We start from the raw sequence: 19,725 nt of genomic DNA on the forward strand, positions 1-19,725 counted from the left end.
CTGGCGGTACCAAATGACCCCAGGTGTACGGATAGGGTTAAATTTTAGATGTAAGAAAAGCAAGAAAAGATACACAATGTAGGTACACTTTTTTTAGAGGGTGGTTGGTGGGTGCTCTTGTGTGGTTTGCTCCTTCTTTCGTATGAAACATCTATCGTCCTGATCTCTCCTTCTTTTTTTTTCCTGTTACTCTCTTGTATCACCTCTAATCTTCGGCACTTATATGATCTTATTGTGTTGCAAGTGCCGTAAAACTCTTACTAAAACTAAACTAAACACTTTTTTAGAGAATAAAGCCTTTACTCTCTCTCTCTCTCTCTCTCTCGTGAAGAAGTTTGCTCTCTGGGCTTAGACTAGAGGAACAGCTTGCTGGCCTTATGGCAAAGATTATGTTATGGTACAGGCCTATATATATATGTGAGTGTAAGGGCAGGTACAAGTCTGGCGTGACTCGTGCGTTGAAAGAAGGACAAAAGTTTTACGTAGATGGAAGATACATTTTTTTTTTGTAGTAAGTGTTTTATGGCACTTGCAACACAATAAAGTCATATAAGTGCCGAAGATTAGAGGTGTTACAAGAGAGTAACAAACACAAAAAAGAAGGAGGGGAGATAAAGACGATTGGTGTTTGATAGGTAAGAAGAAGCAAACTACACTAGAACACCTGCCAACCACCCAAAGGAAGATACATCACAAGTTGAAAAATGAACGGGAGGGTAGTGGTGGTGGGGGGGGTTTGGAGGTTGGGATTGTGAGATTCTTTAAAAAAAAAAGATCTCCTCCAGCTAAATATCAATTGCATAAAGTTTGTGGCAACATGAAGATGGAAACAGGCAGCATTATCACTGGCTCCAGTACCCGTGGTACCCACTGACCATTATATCTCGGCTGACGGCAAGAACAGAACACATCTCACTTTGAGCCGGATTGTTGGCGGATCTGTGGAGATAAACAGAACAGGAATCTTTTAGCTTTAGTTTTAGTAGAGGTTTTGCGGCGCTCGCAACTGCATAAGAGCGCCAGAAGATTAGAGGTGTTACAAGAGAGTAACAAACATAAAAAAAGAAGGGGAGAAAAGGACGATGGATGTTTGATAGGAAAGAAGAAGCAAACCATACCAGAGCACCCGCCAACCACCCATGAACTGAAATCTTGAATGGAGTCCAGTTACAATTAGACATAAACTAAGGTGGAAGGGGGGGGGGGGGAGAAGCCAGGTAACCAAGGGTGAAACAAAACTCTATGTGCAACACAACACAATTAGGACACATAAGTGCCAAAGTTTGAATGAAAAGTTAAAACGTTTTAGGTGTAACTTCCCTATCTACACTATTACATTATTCAGGGGGCAGAACCTTCAAGTTTAACATCAATCTCTGAAAGGACCGAACCAAATACGAAATTAGTGTAAAGTGCCTTTCCCACACGGCGTCACTTTTCGCCCGATTCTGTTACTCTTAGTTCGCGTGACTCAGCAGCTCGCCGGAGCTCCCCGGCTCGGGGTCACGGGGTTAATGAGCCCTGAAGCGACTTTGCCGCTGTCGGTCAGGAAGTTCGCATTTTTGACTATGTTTAAAACGATATAACTTCTTCCCCATCCCACATAGCAAACCATTACGCGGATGTACTAAAAGCTCAATGTCTTGAGATTTATTCTGCGTTAGAATGGTTAGTTTCTGTGCCTTAGTTTTTGCTCTAGACAAGTGTTTGTAGAGCACCCAATTTGTCCTATTTTAGTTACAAACTTATGAATAAATGATTGTTAATTTAAAAAAGGCACGACAGATCTCTCCAAAATCTGTGTTAAACTGACTACGAATATCATGTCTTTTACCATGAGAAATCTTAATTCTGCGCTAGTAGTAATAGTCAAGTTATAAGAGAAGAAAGATGCACATCTGCATTTTTTAACTAAAAACGATCAGCGTTAGCTCTTATTTTACTATTAAACAAGAGAAAGTTACTCTGCGTTTGTTCATGAATCATGCTGTGTCTGTGGCAGCCTGCATACAACTAAAAAGATATAATATAGAATCTAAGCGATTAAACAAACCACAAAACCGTGTAAATATATGGGTAGAGATAAACTTCTTGTATGGAATAAAAATAATGACAGCTGAAACATTCATTCTTAGTTTTTGTGTAGGAAATATGCGCGGACACAATTATGAATGAAAAGAAATAAGTCACATTGTCAGTTATTGCAAATAGTCATAGAAATGAAAAAAAAGCTGGAAAAGTCTGGTGCTGATTCAGTGTCCCTGGAAAGCTAGAAATTATTCTTATAACCCAATTACGAGAAGTCATCCTTATTATTCAGTCAACTTACAAAACCTAGACTCACCGTTTTAAGGAAAGTAAGCAATTTCTGGAGTGTAACAGATACTGTTCGTGTATTAGATCTACGTTGAAGATGTATTCTAGCACTAAAATCGATTTGTACTTTTCATAGAGAAACTTCATGGTAACTTTTATAAACTTTCGAGAAAATATGCGAATATTCACGATCATATTAGACACATAAAGTTGTATTTGGAGGAATTGCTTCATAGCAAATTGTGTGCCCGATGGATAAAATTGTAAAATTACAGCCTTCTATTATAAGTGCAGATACCATCTTTTCTGAGTATCTGCACCAACGTTATGTTGTTCATGTTCCAAAAGTTCTACAGATTTTGACGATGCCTTTTTTTTTATATTGATTTTTTTTCATTCACGCTAGTCAAAAAAAAATTACAATTTAGCATTGCCGACTCCAGCACGTCTAACGAAATAACCAGACAAGTTACAATGTTCGTTCATTTTTTCGTCTCAAGAGCAGAAATGCGTGCTTTGGATGCACTAAATGAGAATTACCATAAATACAAGGAAACAACTTCAATTGTACGTTTAAAAATACCAAAAATTAGGTCGGCCCAGACAGAGCGGCGACAGGGAGCTGACCGCCGTGACCCCGACGTGATAAGGCGCCCGGCGGGGAACCCCCCGCGGCAACTAAAATTCCACTGCCGGTGCGCCGTGCCCAGGGAGACAATGTAGGACCGAGCTGAAGTTCGAACTCCTGAACCCACAATTCATGATTATGGGTCCAATAGGTGTTTAGGCTATCAACACTAGGAGTGGGCACGAGACGAGCCGAGAACCGGTTTCTCGCGAGAACAGCCAACCCGAACTACTTGACACAGAACGTTACAATTTGAGGACACTATAGAGGGAAGATGGATTTCTTACCTTCTCGACCTTGAAAATCAAGCTCCTTATTGTTGTTGGAATAGCCGATACAAAAGTGTTTCCGACACCAAAAGTGAAGGTTAATTTAATTTAGGTGTACAAACTTCAACGTCCACATATGTGAAGCGTGCTGACAAAATGAGTTACTTCTCGGATTCGAGCACTGTAAAAATAGATACATCACGCTTATAGGTGAAGTTTTTACAATTTATATGTATGAAATAATGAAAGGCATGTTATAGTCAAAGTATATGGCAACAATAGAAAATCTACAAATTTGACCCTAGTGTCGATTTTTTGCAAAGATCTCCATTTATGGATTGTGAGAAGTAACTCATTTTGTCAGCACGCCTCACATATCATAAGTTTGCCCTATTCTTTGAATGGTTGTCGAGTTTCATTCACATTGGTCCAGAAATAGGACAGGCCAAGTTTGAGAAAGTTAGTCACCTACGTTCCGATCACGTCCAAAAAATACATCCGCAAACTGGGACTAAAGTTTTGCCGCTCATGGAAAACTGATCGGCATTGCTACTAAAAGAGGGTTTACCTCCATCGGAGATAAAGAGTTAAGTGAAGATAAGGATATTTGAAAAATGTAAGTCTTTACGGACCATAGTTCATATTGTCCTATAAGACTAGACCATGCTGTCTAGAAATAGACCCACTGTAAATCTTTCTAAAATAAGAGCGGTCTATTCATTCGATGTTGTTGCTGTTGTTTTCAAATCCCTTCAGCTGCGAGCATTTCGCTCCTGGCAGGACAATGCCTCCCTCAACAAACCACATGTCCTTGTCATCTGGTCAACGCCAGAGTACCATTCATTTGATATATATATATTTCCATGTACCACATCAAATTTCAAGACTGTAATCACATTCAGGTTCTCCAGGGATAATCAGTAACATTGGTGATGGGAGACCGATTTTTTTTTCGTAATTCCACCAGCGTGAGAGCCTCACCTTGTCCATGATGTCTCTCTCAGAAATGTCGGCCAGCTCCGAGGCAAAGACCATAACGTGTGACGGCGTGAACACTTCCTCCGCTATACCCTTGTGGGTGGAGATCTTCGCTCGAGTCATTGGCTTCGTCTTGTTGCGGACCCTGACAGAGAAGAATGCCGACAAACACTAGCATGAGGTAACTTGTTATATTATGTGAGGCAGCGTGGTGAAATCAGGCGCTCGTTAAAATATTGAAATCAAAGAAATCGACATATTCCCGCAGGCTTTGCAATCTTTTTCAACCTTTTGTTTTTTTGGTTCAACACTTTTTATATCTTTTGGAAAACACATTTCTATGAAGATTTCAATGAAAAAAGTTGATAAAAGACACAAAAAATGTAAATTATTTGTTCCAATGTTTCTCAAGCTATGTAAGACACCAGACTTTGGCAGCCATTTTCTCGCTAATTTTACCTCTGAAATCAGGCCACTCCCACCTCCATCAATTACAAATAACTCAATCTCTGCTCAAGGTAGATGGGTAAATTTTATATCACAAACTAGAAAATGAACAAGCTTTATACTGGTACCATTAATTCAAAATACCTAAAAATTGACGAGCGCCTGATTCCACCACAACATAACACATATTTCTTTAAAAAAGCTTCATTTCAAAATGTAGTTAGGAATAAGTCTAAACGTCCTATCGAGATTGTAAAATAACATATTTACCCACCCAAAACACCCGCCATTTTTTCATCCAAAATAAAGTCCAAAGGTATATCCCATGTATTACAGGTGAGGTTGCGTCATAGGAGAGTACAAACGGTAATTCGATATTTATAACAAATGTATAGAGTCAGTAAAGAGCAGCCTTCATCAGTCAGTAAGTCTAAAAAACCTTTTCCCTTGATGAAAGATTTAATGGAGGCTCAAAAGGAAAAAAGTGTATTATTATATATGTGAAACAGACAAAAACTCTCAAAGGTACAACCATCTAGTTTCTATGCTCCAAATTAACCAAAACTGTGGAAGGTTAGATAAAAACAAAATATTAAAATTGACTCATACATTTTTTCACATTGATAATAACGAAAATATTCCCTCATTCTAAATAAGAAACCTGCCGTATAATGTAGCAAATTTGACAGTGGCTTGGACGTCGCCCTGGAAAAAAACAAACCCAAACTATTCCCCTGTACTGAATAAGAAACCTACCACATAATATAGACAAATTTGACGGTGGTGATGTCATCCATGTCGGTGTGGGTCACTCGGTACAGCCCGTACATCGGTATCGACTCGTCCAGGCAGGCTGTGAGCTCACTCAGACCTCCCTCCCCGGATCCCATACACACCACGGGGCCTGAGGGCACAGCACAGTCAAGCACAAACTTTCCTTTAGTTAAGTTTTAGTAAGAATCTTCTTTCTTTTTTTTTTAAATAGTAGAGGGTTTTACGGCGCTCGCAACAGCATAAGGTCATATGAGCGCCAAGAGTCTTCTTACAGCACTTGCAACACAAACAGGTTATATATATAAGAGCTGAAGATTAGAGGTCTACTGGAGAGTAACATACGAAGAAAAGAAGAAGAGATAAGGACGATAGATGTTTGATAGGAAAGGAGGAGCAGACATGAAAGAGACAATCTTTGGCCAAACGGGTAAAAAAAGCCCAAAAGTGACCACATCAATTACAATAAAGCAACAATTTTTATTCTTATTCTTTGTGTTTGCTGTTGTGAGTGATGCGGTGACGGGGGCGAAAGCATTCACAAATACAAATATCTACTATGTTAACATTGATTGTGTAACTAGTTTCTTTACAACAATTATTCAACAAGAAAGTAACAACCTTCGGCTTTGAATAAAGAGAGAAGATAACAAAAGTGATCACTAAGTAAGCCTACTTTTGTTCTATTTATTGAGCAGGCAGAGATTTACGAAGGAGTAAGAGCAGCTATTGACACTGATCCTGCGTACATTTCATAGAAAGATAGAAAATAAAATGGTTTGGCCATCTGTTATGTATGTCACCTGACCAGCCAGCCTCGAGAGCCTAGAACACCAAGCACTCAGGCTGTAAAGGAAGAGGAAGGCCATGCAAAAGGTGGATTGAGGGTGTTGAGGAAACTCTGAAAAATTATAATATCCCAACTAAAAGAGCTGCAGAGCTGGCCTACAATAGAAAACTGCATCTCCCTTCGAAACTTAAGGGCAACAGAGGATGAAAAAGTAGAAGTAAAGTAAGTAAGTATTGAGCATGTGCTGACTCCTGGTTTGTATGAGGACCACAACAGATTGCCCTCAGAAATAATTTTTTTTTTTTAAGAGTTGACCTATTCCTTCTAGTTCACCTATTTCTTTTACCCACACACTTGCAGCATAACACATATCTGGAAGGCACAGTTGAAACAGTATACCTCTTAAATGACCAAAATTGCGACAATGCGGTGCAAAATATTTATATTTACAATTTTTAAAAGATTCAGTTTGGTTAGGCTTGCTTGGCCTTGGTTAAAAAACAGACAGCTAAAGAAACTGTTGTCAATAAAATGCAAACAAGACACTTTCTTATGACAGCTGCTACGGCAAAAGAGACCAAAATTCTTCGGGTTTACCTTTCGGGTTAGCGTCTTGGTAACCAGCGACCATCCACGAGGTTGAATCTTCGTTGTCCCTCACTCGCGACACGGCCTCGTACACATCCTGCGCGAACTCCACCTCTGCTCCCTTCGAGGCCACAGCCGACACGCTGAACCCTTTCTTGGCCTCTCGCTGCGGCAGCTGCGTCTGCGTGAAGCCTCTCATCTGTCGCTCGGGAATCTGGTCCATCTCCAACACCTTCGACTTGGTGCCCGCCGTCTCATCCAGCTTATCAGGGGAAAAAAATGTTCGAGAGAAGCTGAAAACAAGACTCCAGCATGAGGATAGAAAAGTTTTCCTTCCAACAAGAAATGTGTTTATTTGTTTGAGCTTGTTTATTTGTAAGAGAAGCACATTGACACGATAAAAGTAATTTAAGGTTTTAAAAATTTAGAAAAAAAGTCCACCTCAGACAGAGGTAATAGATTGACAGAACAATGAACAACATACAACAAGCCATGAGAAAATTTAGTTTTTGTTTTTTGTGGTTTTACGCAGCTCGCAACTGCATAAGGACATATGAGCCCCAAGGGGTGGATGTCAACTGAGGAGTCTTTACAGGGAATCAGGCTTACTCTGCTCACCTCTCTAGCTTCAACAGCGCAAAGTCTGCTTCGACTATCAAGGCACCCCGGAAATAGCAGGCCACAAGAGAGGGACAAACATACAAAAAAAGTAGAAGAAAAATGATGATAGTAAGGATGAGGAAAGAAAAAGCAGCCGTTCCCGGTTGCAGTTCAGGCACAGTTATGAGCATGACATTGATCAATCAGCCCATGTACAATTACAATTCTGATGAGCATAAGAACATGGGTAATTTCCCCCCTTTCGGGAATGGCCTAAAGACACTTCAGTCAGTAGCACCACCCCGAGGGGTAGAATATTGAAGAGTCTGTAACCCCATTCTTTGAAAACTTGGAACAATTTCGACGTTCGTCAACAACTTTTAGCAGGGTGTGACCCTCCTTTAAAAAAATAAAAGAAGGTACATTAGATGAGTTCGTTCTTTGAAAAAAACCATGATACCAACTTATAAGAAGAACTTCCATTTACATAAAGAGACTTGAAGGAACACGTTTTATGACGGAAAAACAACAACATAACAATGACATGACTGTATATCCATAAAGTTTGTGTCACTTAAGAGGCGGGCTGCTCCGACTATGCCTGTCAGGACCAACCTGGACTGTTTGGGAAGCAATATCCTGGCGGACAGACGACGATATAAATATTCAGCAAAATATTTCGTCACTAGGAATTGAACTCACATCTTCTGTGTGCACTTGAGAAAAGTCAAACCATTACACCATAAGACAGCAGAGAAAGTTTTATTTTTTTATTTTATTATAGTAGAGGGTTTTACGGCGCTCGCAACTGCATAAGGTCATATTAGCACCAAGGGGTGTGTGTCAACTGAGAAGTTTTTACAGGGAATCAGACTTACTCTGCTCACCTCTCTTGCTTCAACAGAACAAGGTCTGCTTCAACTATCAAGGCACCCCGGAAATAGCAGGTCACAAGAGAGTGACAAACATACAAAAGAAGTAGAGGGAAATGAAAATAGTAAGGATTAGGAAACAAAAAGCAGCAGTTCCCTGTAGTAGATCAGGCACAGTTATAAGCGTGACATGAATCAGCCCATTTACAATTCTATTGTGCTTGAACGAGAAATGTCCCCCCTTTGGGAATGGCCTAAAGACACTACAGTCAGTGCCACTGCCCCGCAGTGAAAGTGATGTGGTAGTTCAACACATGTTACATCACATCAAATCACCCGCTCTCTGAAGGACATGTCATGTGTCCTTTTTACAACAGCACAAAGAAATGACCATAATTTCGGTGACCTTCAAAAACCTTTAGAGAACGAGTTGACGACACAGTGAGGCGAGTTCTGTTAGTAAGTTGCGTAAGAGTTTTACGGCGTTCGCAACTACATAAGATCATACGAGGGCCCAAAACACAAATTCATCACAATTCACAGCACGGCTCAATCTTATTCATTGGTCATGGTAAAAACTTTATGATAAAATTTCAGTTTAAAAAAAACAAAATCTAAATTTACAATTAAAATAACAATATTATTCACAATTTTGGGTAAAGACCAATGACCATTATAAAATCGAGACCTAGGAGAGCAATAAAAAAAAAAATCTACAATTAAATATTTCTTTTCGAGAGATGTGGTGGGCTCAAACTTACAATCTGTAGGATTTTCTCGTTGTCCAAGTCTTCCTGAGCGCTGGCTTCCACTGTGGTGTGAAACGGTGTAAACCGAGACGAAATACTGCCGTGGACAACTCCGTAGCGACCTTTCTTCCCAACAGCAACACTCTCACCAATCCTGGACAATTTAGAAAGACACAGGAACTCAGTCTCACACATGCTATCCATTCTCTTTTTGTTTCACTTCTTGTGTCTAGTCTCAATCGGGCTGATAATCCGCCTCTCTCCTCCCCCACCCTCCCCATGCTGATAACTGATCTTGAAAATAGCTAGAACATTATAACTCTACTGCCCTGTAGTCTTTTGAATATTTCGCCATTTTTGTACCGATGCATGATATTGAAAATGGCTGTATAAAGGTAATTACCCACCTGATTCTACGGGCTATTATACAAAAAAGCTATCAACAGGTAGCTGATTTTCAAAGAAACAAAAGTCAAAATGCCAGGCACTGTTCCTATCATGTACTCTCTGTCTCCACCATCATGTGCTGTGCTGTGCCTACCTCCCATCGCAATCATCAAGCTGCATTTGTGAGGCATTGTGGTCAAATCAGGCGCTCATCAAAATAATGCAATCCGAGAAATCAGCATTTTTCGGCCAGTTCTGAATTTTTTTTCTCGAATTTTTATATTATGGAACATCATCTTGTATGTCAATTCAAAAACATTTTTATGATTGATTTTATGGAAAGACCTCGATTAAAGGCACAAAAAAATGTAAATTTGCAGGTACCAACTACTTTTGAGCTATCAAAGTCACCAAACTTGGGCAGCCATTTTCACGTCAGATTTACTTCGGAAATCAGGTGACTCCACCTCCTTTAATGGCAAATATCTCAACTTCTATTTTAGATACAGGGTTAAACTTTTTTCATCAAATGCAAGGCAAATGAACAACCTTTACAGTGATACACCAATAACTCCATTTACCATAAAATTGATGAATGCCTGATTCCACTGCATCGTGACACATTAGAGTAAAGAAAAGCACATATAATTAACACAGCATATATTCACAAAATAAATATCTCTCATTTAGTGTTGGGGAAAAAAACTCAGACAGCTAGCTAGAAAAAAGAAGTATGACCTACCACAGTGGCACCCTCCAACTACCAACATTAATTATCAGGACCTAATGTGTCATAACAAGTGAAGAAGAGCTCACCAACGGATGTAGACAAACTTGACTGTCGTTGACATGTCAAATTTAGTTTCGTATCTGGCGAGGCCGTACATCATCTCTGCTGAATCCATCCTTGAACCAATCTCCGACGTATCGCTGCCAGTGTACAGAACTTTGATCCGGTTTGGATTTCCATCATCATGGCCGCAGATGACGTATGTTGTATCATCCCCATCATTTCTTACATCTCGTATCGCTTCAGCAAAGGATTGTTCATCCTCGATAATAACCTCAATACTCATCTGCAAAAAGAACCAGTATAGATATATAGGCCCAGTATACATATTTTGTCATTTTCCTGCAAAGAGGCAAGATTAAACGTTCACCCAGAAAGCACGCACAGATTAAATCATAAAATTCAAAACCAATGTAAACACTTCAGGTTAGAAAGGCTAGGCCTACACATGATGCGTAAACTAAAATACCGTAGCGTCCAACAGAAACTTGAAAATGTAATCACTCAATGTTAAAGCCTCGCATTACCCATTCATGTAGCATACCAACTTCATGTTTAATAAATTCAGCATCGTCTAATAGATTAATAATTCATCTATGGTAACAGACGTCCAAGATATGGTCACTCAAAATAGACCCAAAAAATCAGGCTTGGCAAAATTGTGAGAAATCAAAGAAACATAAAATTGTCTTTGCATGTGTATTGAGGAGCTACAATATTGATAGCAATGGACATACATCTACATTGATATTCAATGAAAAGAGAAATTTGTCTTTGCAATAAACATTTCATTACGATATATTTTGTCAGGATAGTTTCAAACAAAACGGGAAACAGAGCAATCACACGTAACACACAAAACTAGGACTTAACATTAACCAAACGAGCTATGAGAATAGTCGTATATCAAAATGCCAGTCCACAAAATCGATTCCGAACCACTTTTATCCATGTTTCTATTGAAAATAATAAGTAGCTTGTAGCTTGTACAAACTTTTGCTAGCTTGTTTCGATCCAGTTTTTCATCAAGTACAAGTTAGTTTTGTTGTTTTGTCATGCACCGCAAATCATGGCAAGAAAGCGACCAATGAAATTTTCATGGGCGAGGAGAAGAAAAAAAACAGTAACAAAAAACAACAGTACCATGGATATTTTCGTGTTTGTTGAAATACATGAACCATATTCTTAGTTTTGTTTTAGACATGGGGCAAAGAAAGTGAAAGTAAATGTAAATCTAGAAAAACGAGGCCATCGGATTGATTTTAGCGCCTTGAAAACTTCGAAGAAATGCTATATATATATAGACCATAGATATAGTATAAAAGTTGCCAATGGCAAAATTAAAATCGAGTGCTAATTAATGAGTCTCAGTCGGACGAAGAATATATAATGTATGTATTGTTTTCTCTGCTCTTTCCTTTCTCTTTCTCTCTAAAATAATATAAAAGAACTTTTAAAGTAAAATCTAAGCGAAATTTCATTTGATAGCTTTAAAAAATAGTTTGGGCACAATGCGTGTCTAAAGCTGACATTCCATATCGAAAAACCGATGCGAATTTCGCTTGCGAATTATTTTTTTCGCACCAACGTTTTTGTCATTGGGTGAATCCATATGGCGGAATTTCGCATGGCCAAGTCCGAAATTCGCATGCGAAGATTTTGTTTCGCACGAGGGAGCGAAACTTTTTCTTCGCAGGCGAATTCTTCGTGAAGTGTTCCCGCCAAATTTACTTCAAAGGAACGAAGCAGCATAGAACATGATAGAAGCACTAGATAAGTGGGGAAAACGTCGAAATGTTGATTTCCTTGGTTCGAGAGAGAAGTGTTAAAACCAAGAATGAAAAGAAGTGTTTATTTTCAAGGTGGCTGTCATTTGCATGGCAACCACTTTTTTTTTTAGTTTGTGGGAAACTTTCGGGAGTCTATGTAATCTATCTATGCTATCATTTATCGTTTAAATCATGTAATAACTAAAAATTATAGCTTTTCACTACAGCCCCCCCCCCCCCCCTCCTTAATTAAATGCACTTGAATATAACTTCTAACATACATTAATTATAACTTAACATTGCTGTTTGTGCCGCAGCCACATCAGCCAGCGCTGTCGGTGATAGGACCGCAGCTTCGCAAAGAAAACAACCCGAGAAAAGAAAACTTATGAAGGAAGGACCATCATCAAGTCTGGGCAAAGCAATTTAAAGCTGCTTTCGTAGGAACAGGAGTTCTAACAGCAAAATTCTCTTGTTTTCAACGTAGAGTGCTTGCTCTGATTGAACTGGTGCCATGATTTCAGTCAAATGACGGATACGAATTTCGCGTATATGGAAGGAGGGCTCTTTTTTCATCGCACCCGAATTTCGGACACGAAATTCGCACCCGAAGTATGGAATGCCAGCTTAAGTTTAGTGTGTCGAGTTGAGACCGATTTTTCCCCCACAACTCGCGGCAAGCCAGGAGGACACAAGTGCACTGCTGCGGCAACGCAGGGTGAATTGGGTTAAGGTCAATTTTGAGTGACCATATCTCGGGTGTCTCTTAACATAGATGAAATACTAATTTAATATCAGATGATGCAGAATTTTTAGAGCTTTAAATTGGTATGTCTGCTGTATGCGGGTAGTAAGGCTATGAAACATGATGATTGGGTAATTCCATTTTCAAGTTTCTTTTGGAAGCCAAAGTTTCTTGGGAGCTCAATAAAAATTAACAAAAGATCACATGATCAACAGTTTCTTTTTATATAGTAGGCCTACGGGGTACAATGGTATAATATTAGAGTATAGATAAAGGCCTCTTTACTTTACAATACTAATTCATGAACCTACACCCCCAGGGGGCTCTCGTGGCCTAGAGGTTTAAAAGGTGTTGGCCTCTCACTCAAAGGTCCAGGGTTTGAATCCAGGTAGAGACGGAAAAATTTTTGTCTCTAAAATTTTCTCCTTTCACATCTTTTCCTGCTCTCTAGCAATATTCCGTCGTCTGCTTCCGTCTCCACTTTCTGCCCCCACCCCATCACCTCCTTTGCCCCCTCCTTTGGGCTCGCTGACTCTTTCTGCAGCCATACCACTGCTACTCCTTGGCCCCTTCTTACTGCTGCTGTCTTTCAGCCACACCCCTATCTTCTGGTAGAGGAAAGATCTACACCTAGCCTTCTCGGACAAAGGCAAAAAATCTCCGAAGTCCCGTGTGCAAGTTGCACACGTTAAAGATCCCTTGGTGGTCCAAAATCAATAAGAGTACAGGCTTCTGCCGTCACTCGGGCAAAATTCAAATTTTCCTGCCAACTGAAAATGTTAGGTGTGTCCCGCGCGTTATGCGGCTGCCTAATGCAGTTGTGAAGGTAGTAATACACTTACCTACCAAAAAAAAACCAAAAAACTACTACTGCACCCCATGGTACACAATCAGACAGGTGTGAACGATTCCCTCACGGTGTAGCTGCCGTTGATGGCAACGGTGAGAGGCATGTTTTCCCTTTGTGAGTTGTGGCTTACATTTTATAAACAACGGAGTGTCTGCATACACGGTAACCGAGCACCTAGTCTCAGTGTATATTTACGTACACGGTAACCGGGCACCTAGTCTCAGTCGTATGGTAACCGGGCACCTAGCCGCAGTATCTACGTACACAGTAACCGGGCACCTAGTCGCAGTATCTACGTACACGGTAACCGGGCACCTAGTCTCAGTATCTACGTACATGGTAACAGGAATGAAAATAAATCAATTTGTCCTGTGCTGTCACTTGTTGAAAAAGAAGAAAGTCATAACAGGCGTCTTGTCGGGCTTGCCATCGTGACCAGTCAGTGAACCTGCGCAAGAGCATCACACTGTGAGTACCGGTTGGGGTCACCAAAGTTCATTCAAAGTCTGTGCACTGTTAAGCAGGACTCCGGAATACTGGGGGGACAGATTTGTTTTTAAAGGTACAGTCGGGGGAGGGGTGGGGATGAAGGCAACACCAGATGACAAATACTGAATTTGGGAGTTCTGCACTGCCCGGTTACCGTGCACGAGACACTGAGACTACATGCCCGGCTGATTGCCGGTTACCGTGTACGTAGACACTGAGGTTAGGTGCCCGGTTACCGTGTACATAGACACTGCTCTGTATCTCTGTATTAGTATTATAATGCCAAGATAAACAAAGTCTTGTCCCATTCAAAAAAATTATTCTCAACACTTTATAAAACTGTTTAATTGGCTAGATCTAGATGATATCTAGATCTAGACATCTAGTAGGTTTATAGATCTAGATCTAGATCTAGATCTATATTCTAGATCTAGATTCTAGGATCTAAATCTATACTCCTAATCATCCAATTTAAAGTCTAAAATGAATACCGGTGAATTGTTTGGAATTCCTGCCAGAATATGGTTACGTTACTTACGGTACAAGTTTGACTTCTGTGATACTCAAAGAAAGAGGTGATCTAGATCTTACAAAGTTCAGGTAAAGTGAGTGGCATATTCACGAGTGACAAAAGAGGCTGAGAATGCGGATGTTGCCGTGTTGATTTTTGAGTCTGTTGGAGTGGGAGGTGGGAGTGGAAGAGGGAAGTGACAGATTCTGAGGAGTGACAGTGGCTCGTGGATTTTTGTTCGACTGAAAAACATGGAGCAAAATGAAAACAGTAGATCTAGAAACAAAAGGGACGGATCGAAATTATAATGTTCATGCCGTACTGTGTTCTTTTAACAAGGTATCCAAATAAAACAAGCCAAGGAGACGGTCAGCTGCAGCAGTTAGCAGAAACAGTACCCGAACCAAAGGAAAAACACGGAAGTTGAATCACGGAGAATCGGAAGTATTCGTTAGAATCGAATTCAAATGTTCAAATTTCCACAGACTGTAACTAAAGATTGTTTATTCATAAAATTTTTGACAAATACCACAGAAATGAACAAATCCCTGGCAAATCACTTCATCTCGAAATGGGGCAAAGCGTGGCAATTCAGTAAGCAAGCACGGTCTTTGTGAGAAATAAAAAAGTCACTTGAGGCATCGATATTTTTGGTATTGTATTAGTTTACAAAGTCTCCAACAAAAAAGATAACAAAAAGAAGATCACAAAAGCAAAGCACCAAGACCAAAGAGTTACCAAATTGGCCTTGGCTTAACCGCTTAACTAGGCTATATGATTATTAACACTTTTAAAATGCCAGGGCTTCTTTTTCTTTTTTTTAAATTATATGCCAAAATGTTTTACGGCGTTCACAATTGCATAAGGTCATATGAGCGCACATTTTCAGTTTGATGGAGGAATTAAATTCTGAATTTTTCATGGATGGCGGTCGAAGCCTATATATACTCTCGTCTTATAATAAATAGTATTATCTATTTGGACCACCAAAAAAGGGATCTTTAACGTGCGCACTTTACACACGTTACTTCAGAGATTATTAGCCCACCCTTTTCCGAGAAGACCATAGGCCCCTAGGTGTTAAATCTCACCTACTCTAAGATATCAGGGATGTGGCTGAGACAGCAGTACGGAGCCAAGATCAATAGCAGTAGAAAAGCTGCAGAAAGAGTCAGGAGCCCAGGGGGGCTACAATATAATATAGCATTGATGGCAATGCACTCAAAGAATCTTTGATGCACTTGCAGTAAGTCTGCAAAGCACGAGGCTTCTGCTATAGACAGTTAGATTAATTCTAGCAGAGGTCAGAGTTTACTTTAATAAGAGCACCACAAACTGCCCAAAACGAGAAAGAAAAGTCAACAGAATTTCTAATCTGTGAATTGACAATTTTTAAGGAAATATGAACTGAAATTGTTCAATCACATAATTGTTTTTATGCTCTGCTCTTTTTTTCTTCCTTTTCCACTCAGGTCGACGTGACTCTTTCACGAGTTGTTGTTGTAATTATTGTTGTTATTGTTGTTACTGTTGTTATTGTTGTTGTTGGTGGTGGTTGGTTGTTGTTATTGTTGTTATTATTGTTGTGTTGTTGTGTTGTTGTTGTTTTTGTTGTTGTTGGTTGGTTGTTGTTGTTGTTGTTAGTTGTGGTGGTTAGTTGTTGTTATTGTTGTTGTTATTGTTGTGTTGTTGTTGCTGTTGTTGTTGTTGTTGTTGTGGTTGTTTTGCATACCGTTCCGTTCCTAAAAAGTATACTTATAATGACTTTGAAGCACCACGGGAACCGACTTCGAAACTAGAGGGTGGTTGGCAGGTTTCCAATCAGACATCTTTTGTCGTTATCTCTCGGCCTTTTGCTTGTCTGTTGATCTAATTCTTCGCTTCAGGTGTCAGGTCTGGAGCAGACATACGATCATGGCACCCCATTCCTTTCTGCTGTCTGTTTTCTTGATCAGTATATAGGCTCAGTTTGTATACGCTTAATTTCTAATCACGGGCCATTTTTTTAACCTGACAGTGTTGCAAATGCTGTGATCGACAGACTTACTAGAACTAATAACACAACAGTTGGCGACATGCCGGTGCTTCGGACGCCCAAAGTATACCATTCATTTTTTTTTCATTTTTTAAAATTCTGTTGTTTAAAAAAATGTATATTATATTAATTTTTATTTTTTTTCTTTAAAAAAATAAATCTGGTACTGAACAAAAAAAACAAATTATGTCTGTTACGATCAGGGGAACCGACTCCGTTATTTAGTTCAATCGATTTGGTATATTACCTCGATTGTTTCCCCTTTACCGATAAGGCGTTTGCGAGTAAACTTCCAGAAATAACAGATGATCCCCCACCTCTAACTTGAGCAAATTACTGAAAAACACCGAAAATGGCTAATAATAATAATAATAATAATGATAATAATAATAATAATAATAATAATAATAATAATAATAATAACAATAATAACAATAATAAGACCTAATGATAAAAATAAAAAATAATAATTCTCCAACTACTACTAATGCTGCTAATACTGTTACGACTACTAATAGTAATAGTAGTAATAATAATAACTTAATACAACTCTGCAGTGGATACCAGGTCACTGTGGCTTTCATAGAAGTGAAAAAGCAGACGACCTAACCGAAATAGGAGCCAAAATGACCCAGATGGAGGAGGACATGGATTTCTCAGAGTAGAAAATGCTTTAAAAATCTGCCATAAGAAACAGATGGAAAAGATCCCACCCTAATCACAACAGACGTGACCACTACTACATGCTAAATAGAGCTGACCAGGTCACAATCTTTCGATTCCGTTGTGGCCACAATAGACTCAAACACCATAATATGCACACTAAATTAAAAGTGGGAGAGTCCACAATCTGCGAAAGTGGACACGACCAAGAAGATGCCAACCCCATCCTTCAGCACTGCCAACGCTATGCTACCCTTCGTACACAGACGTGGCAGAATGTTATGTGAATCCTCTTGAGAGAAAGCTCTATGACAGTCTCTCAGATTTGAAGCGGACTGTCCAGTTTGTGCGCGACATCAGATTGGCTGGGTAGCTGCTGTCATCGAGAACAAGGAAGAAGAAAAAGAAGAAGAAAAATGAAAGATGGCATTTATTGTATAGTGAAAATTCCCACTCAAAAGCAAGCTTTATGCGTTTTGCATTCTCTAATATCACCATTACTCTAGCATACCTAATGGCATTCTGAAACAATCTCAACCTCCTGGGAAGCAAGCTGCTATGTTATCAGCAATAAAACACTAACATACTGACAAGATCTTCTGCTCTCTATGGCTCGGGCCAGATTCCCACCTGGGTGAAGTGAGGAAACTTTTGTAAGTGCCATTCCCAGGGACATAACGACAGACCAAAGGTTCGAACCTTTGAACCTGTAACCTGGCGCTTACGAGTTCAGTAACCAAACCACTAGACTAGACTATCGGCGCCACCTGTGTACATATTGTAACCTACATTATTGAAGGATGTAATCAGTAATCAGATGTCTCACTCATGGAATCATCAACGATTTTGTTCCGGGTTTATCCCCTCTCTAACATGTCGTAACTTTACCTGGGTGGCTGGCGAGTGCTCTTTCTTATCTATCGAACATTTACATCAGCGTGGTGGAATCAGGCTCTCGTCAAAATAATGAAATCGAAGAAAACCGCAGTTTTCTCCCTGCGCAGCAATTTTTTTTTTAAATGTTGTTTTTTGGCTTAACACCTTTTATGTTCATTTACAAACATATTCCTTTGAGGATTTCACCGAAAACGTTGATTAAAGGCACAAAAATACGAATTTACAGTTTCCATGGACTCTCCAGCTTTAGAATTTACCAAGCTTTGGCGGCCATTTTCTCGCTAATTTTACCTCTTAAACCAGGTGACCCCCACCTCCTTCAATCCAAAAAATGTCCACTTCTATCAAAGATGGATGGGTAATTTTTTCATCGAACGCAAGACAAATGAACAAGCTTTAAGATGATGCCAATAAGTCATTATGCATAAAAATTGACGAGAGCCTGATTCCACCACGCTGCCTCACAATTGTCTTTATCTCCCCTCCTCCTTTTTTTTGGGTGTTTGTTACCTTTTGTAACCCCTCTAATCTGCGGCACTCATATAACCTTATCGTGTTGCAAGTGCCGTAAAACTCTTACTAAAATAACCAGACAGTTAGGAATGCGCCCTACTTCCATTTTTTTCGCAGTGGATATAAACAAACATACATCATACTTTATTTTAAAAATAAGTTCAGTTAAACTTTATTGATCCCTGTGGGGACATTTGGATTACAATGGCAAATGTGTATTGTTATAACACTTTATCACATAAATATACATACCAAAATTACGAAGAATACCAAATACACAATATTGCAGCAATAAAGACTACTAAAACAACATACTGCGGTTCGTCACTGTACAGCTTGCTAGATATAGATCTAGTTTTTTTAGTTGTTTTTTTATAAATAATGTTTTTGCTTGGGTTATCTTGTCTTGCTAAAGGACACACGCAGTGACTACCCATCTAAACCCTGTGCCACCGAAACTTCCTCGACATTCTTTTTGAGTCTGAAGCCGTAAATTGTTTGGCCTAAGAGATCATTCCAAACACAATGTCTTTGTCTCGTCTTCATTCAAACTGCTTGAAGAAAACGTACCGCTTGTAACATGAAACATTAATTGTACCAGAAAACCATGAAAACATTTTTCTGAAAAAAAAACAAAAAAAAAACAACATAATTTTCTGCTACAAGAACATGGAACATTTTGTACGCTACTAGATCTAGATCTACTAGAACATGGACCATTTTATTCTATTAAAAAAACGTGGATAATTTCATTCTACAAAAAATGGAACGTTTAGTACATGTACTATAAGAACGTGGGTCATTCTGCGTTACAGAAATATGGAACATTTTCTACTATAGTATCTTACAACATTTTGTACCTAAAGAAAAACAACAAAAAAACAAAAAAACAAAAACCCATGAAACCTTACAACCTCATGCACCTCAAAGACATGGAGCATTTTATGCCACAAAAACATGCAACATTTGTACAACAATTTACTCCCCACCAACGTCCCCCCTCTCTCTCTGTCTGTCTCTCAATTTCTCTCTCTCTCTCTCTCTCTCTCTCTCTCTCTCTCTCTCTCT

At 39.3% G+C, this 19,725-nt stretch overlaps 1 protein-coding gene across 1 annotated transcript; it reads right to left on the reverse strand.

The window, feature by feature from the left end:
• Positions 1–280: 280 nt before the first annotated feature.
• Positions 281–14,982, reverse strand: LOC101858936. The gene is made up of 7 exons (XM_005097579.3): positions 14,872–14,982; positions 10,212–10,471; positions 9,021–9,162; positions 6,797–7,049; positions 5,395–5,542; positions 4,195–4,336; positions 281–939 (listed from the first exon to the last, which is right to left on the reverse strand). Exons 2-7 carry the CDS (start codon positions 10,469–10,471, stop codon positions 913–915), a joined length of 972 nt encoding a protein of 323 aa, XP_005097636.1. The 5' UTR covers positions 14,872–14,982; the 3' UTR covers positions 281–912.
• Positions 14,983–19,725: the final 4,743 nt, after the last annotated feature.

The sequence above is a fragment of the Aplysia californica genome, unplaced genomic scaffold, assembly GCF_000002075.1.
Source record: "Aplysia californica isolate F4 #8 unplaced genomic scaffold, AplCal3.0 scaffold00158, whole genome shotgun sequence".
Lineage (NCBI taxonomy): Eukaryota > Metazoa > Mollusca > Gastropoda > Aplysiida > Aplysiidae > Aplysia > Aplysia californica.

Coding starts and splice junctions, on each gene's coding strand:
- LOC101858936 (XM_005097579.3), bottom strand. CDS start 10,471: ATGAGTATTGAGGTTATTATCGAGGATGAACAATCCTTTGCTGAAGCG. Junction 4,337..5,394: donor AAATTTGTCTATATTATGTG/GTAGGTTTCTTA, acceptor CTTCTCTGTCAG/GGTCCGCAACAAGACGAAGC. Junction 940..4,194: donor AGAGAGACATCATGGACAAG/GTGAGGCTCTCA, acceptor TTATCTCCACAG/ATCCGCCAACAATCCGGCTC.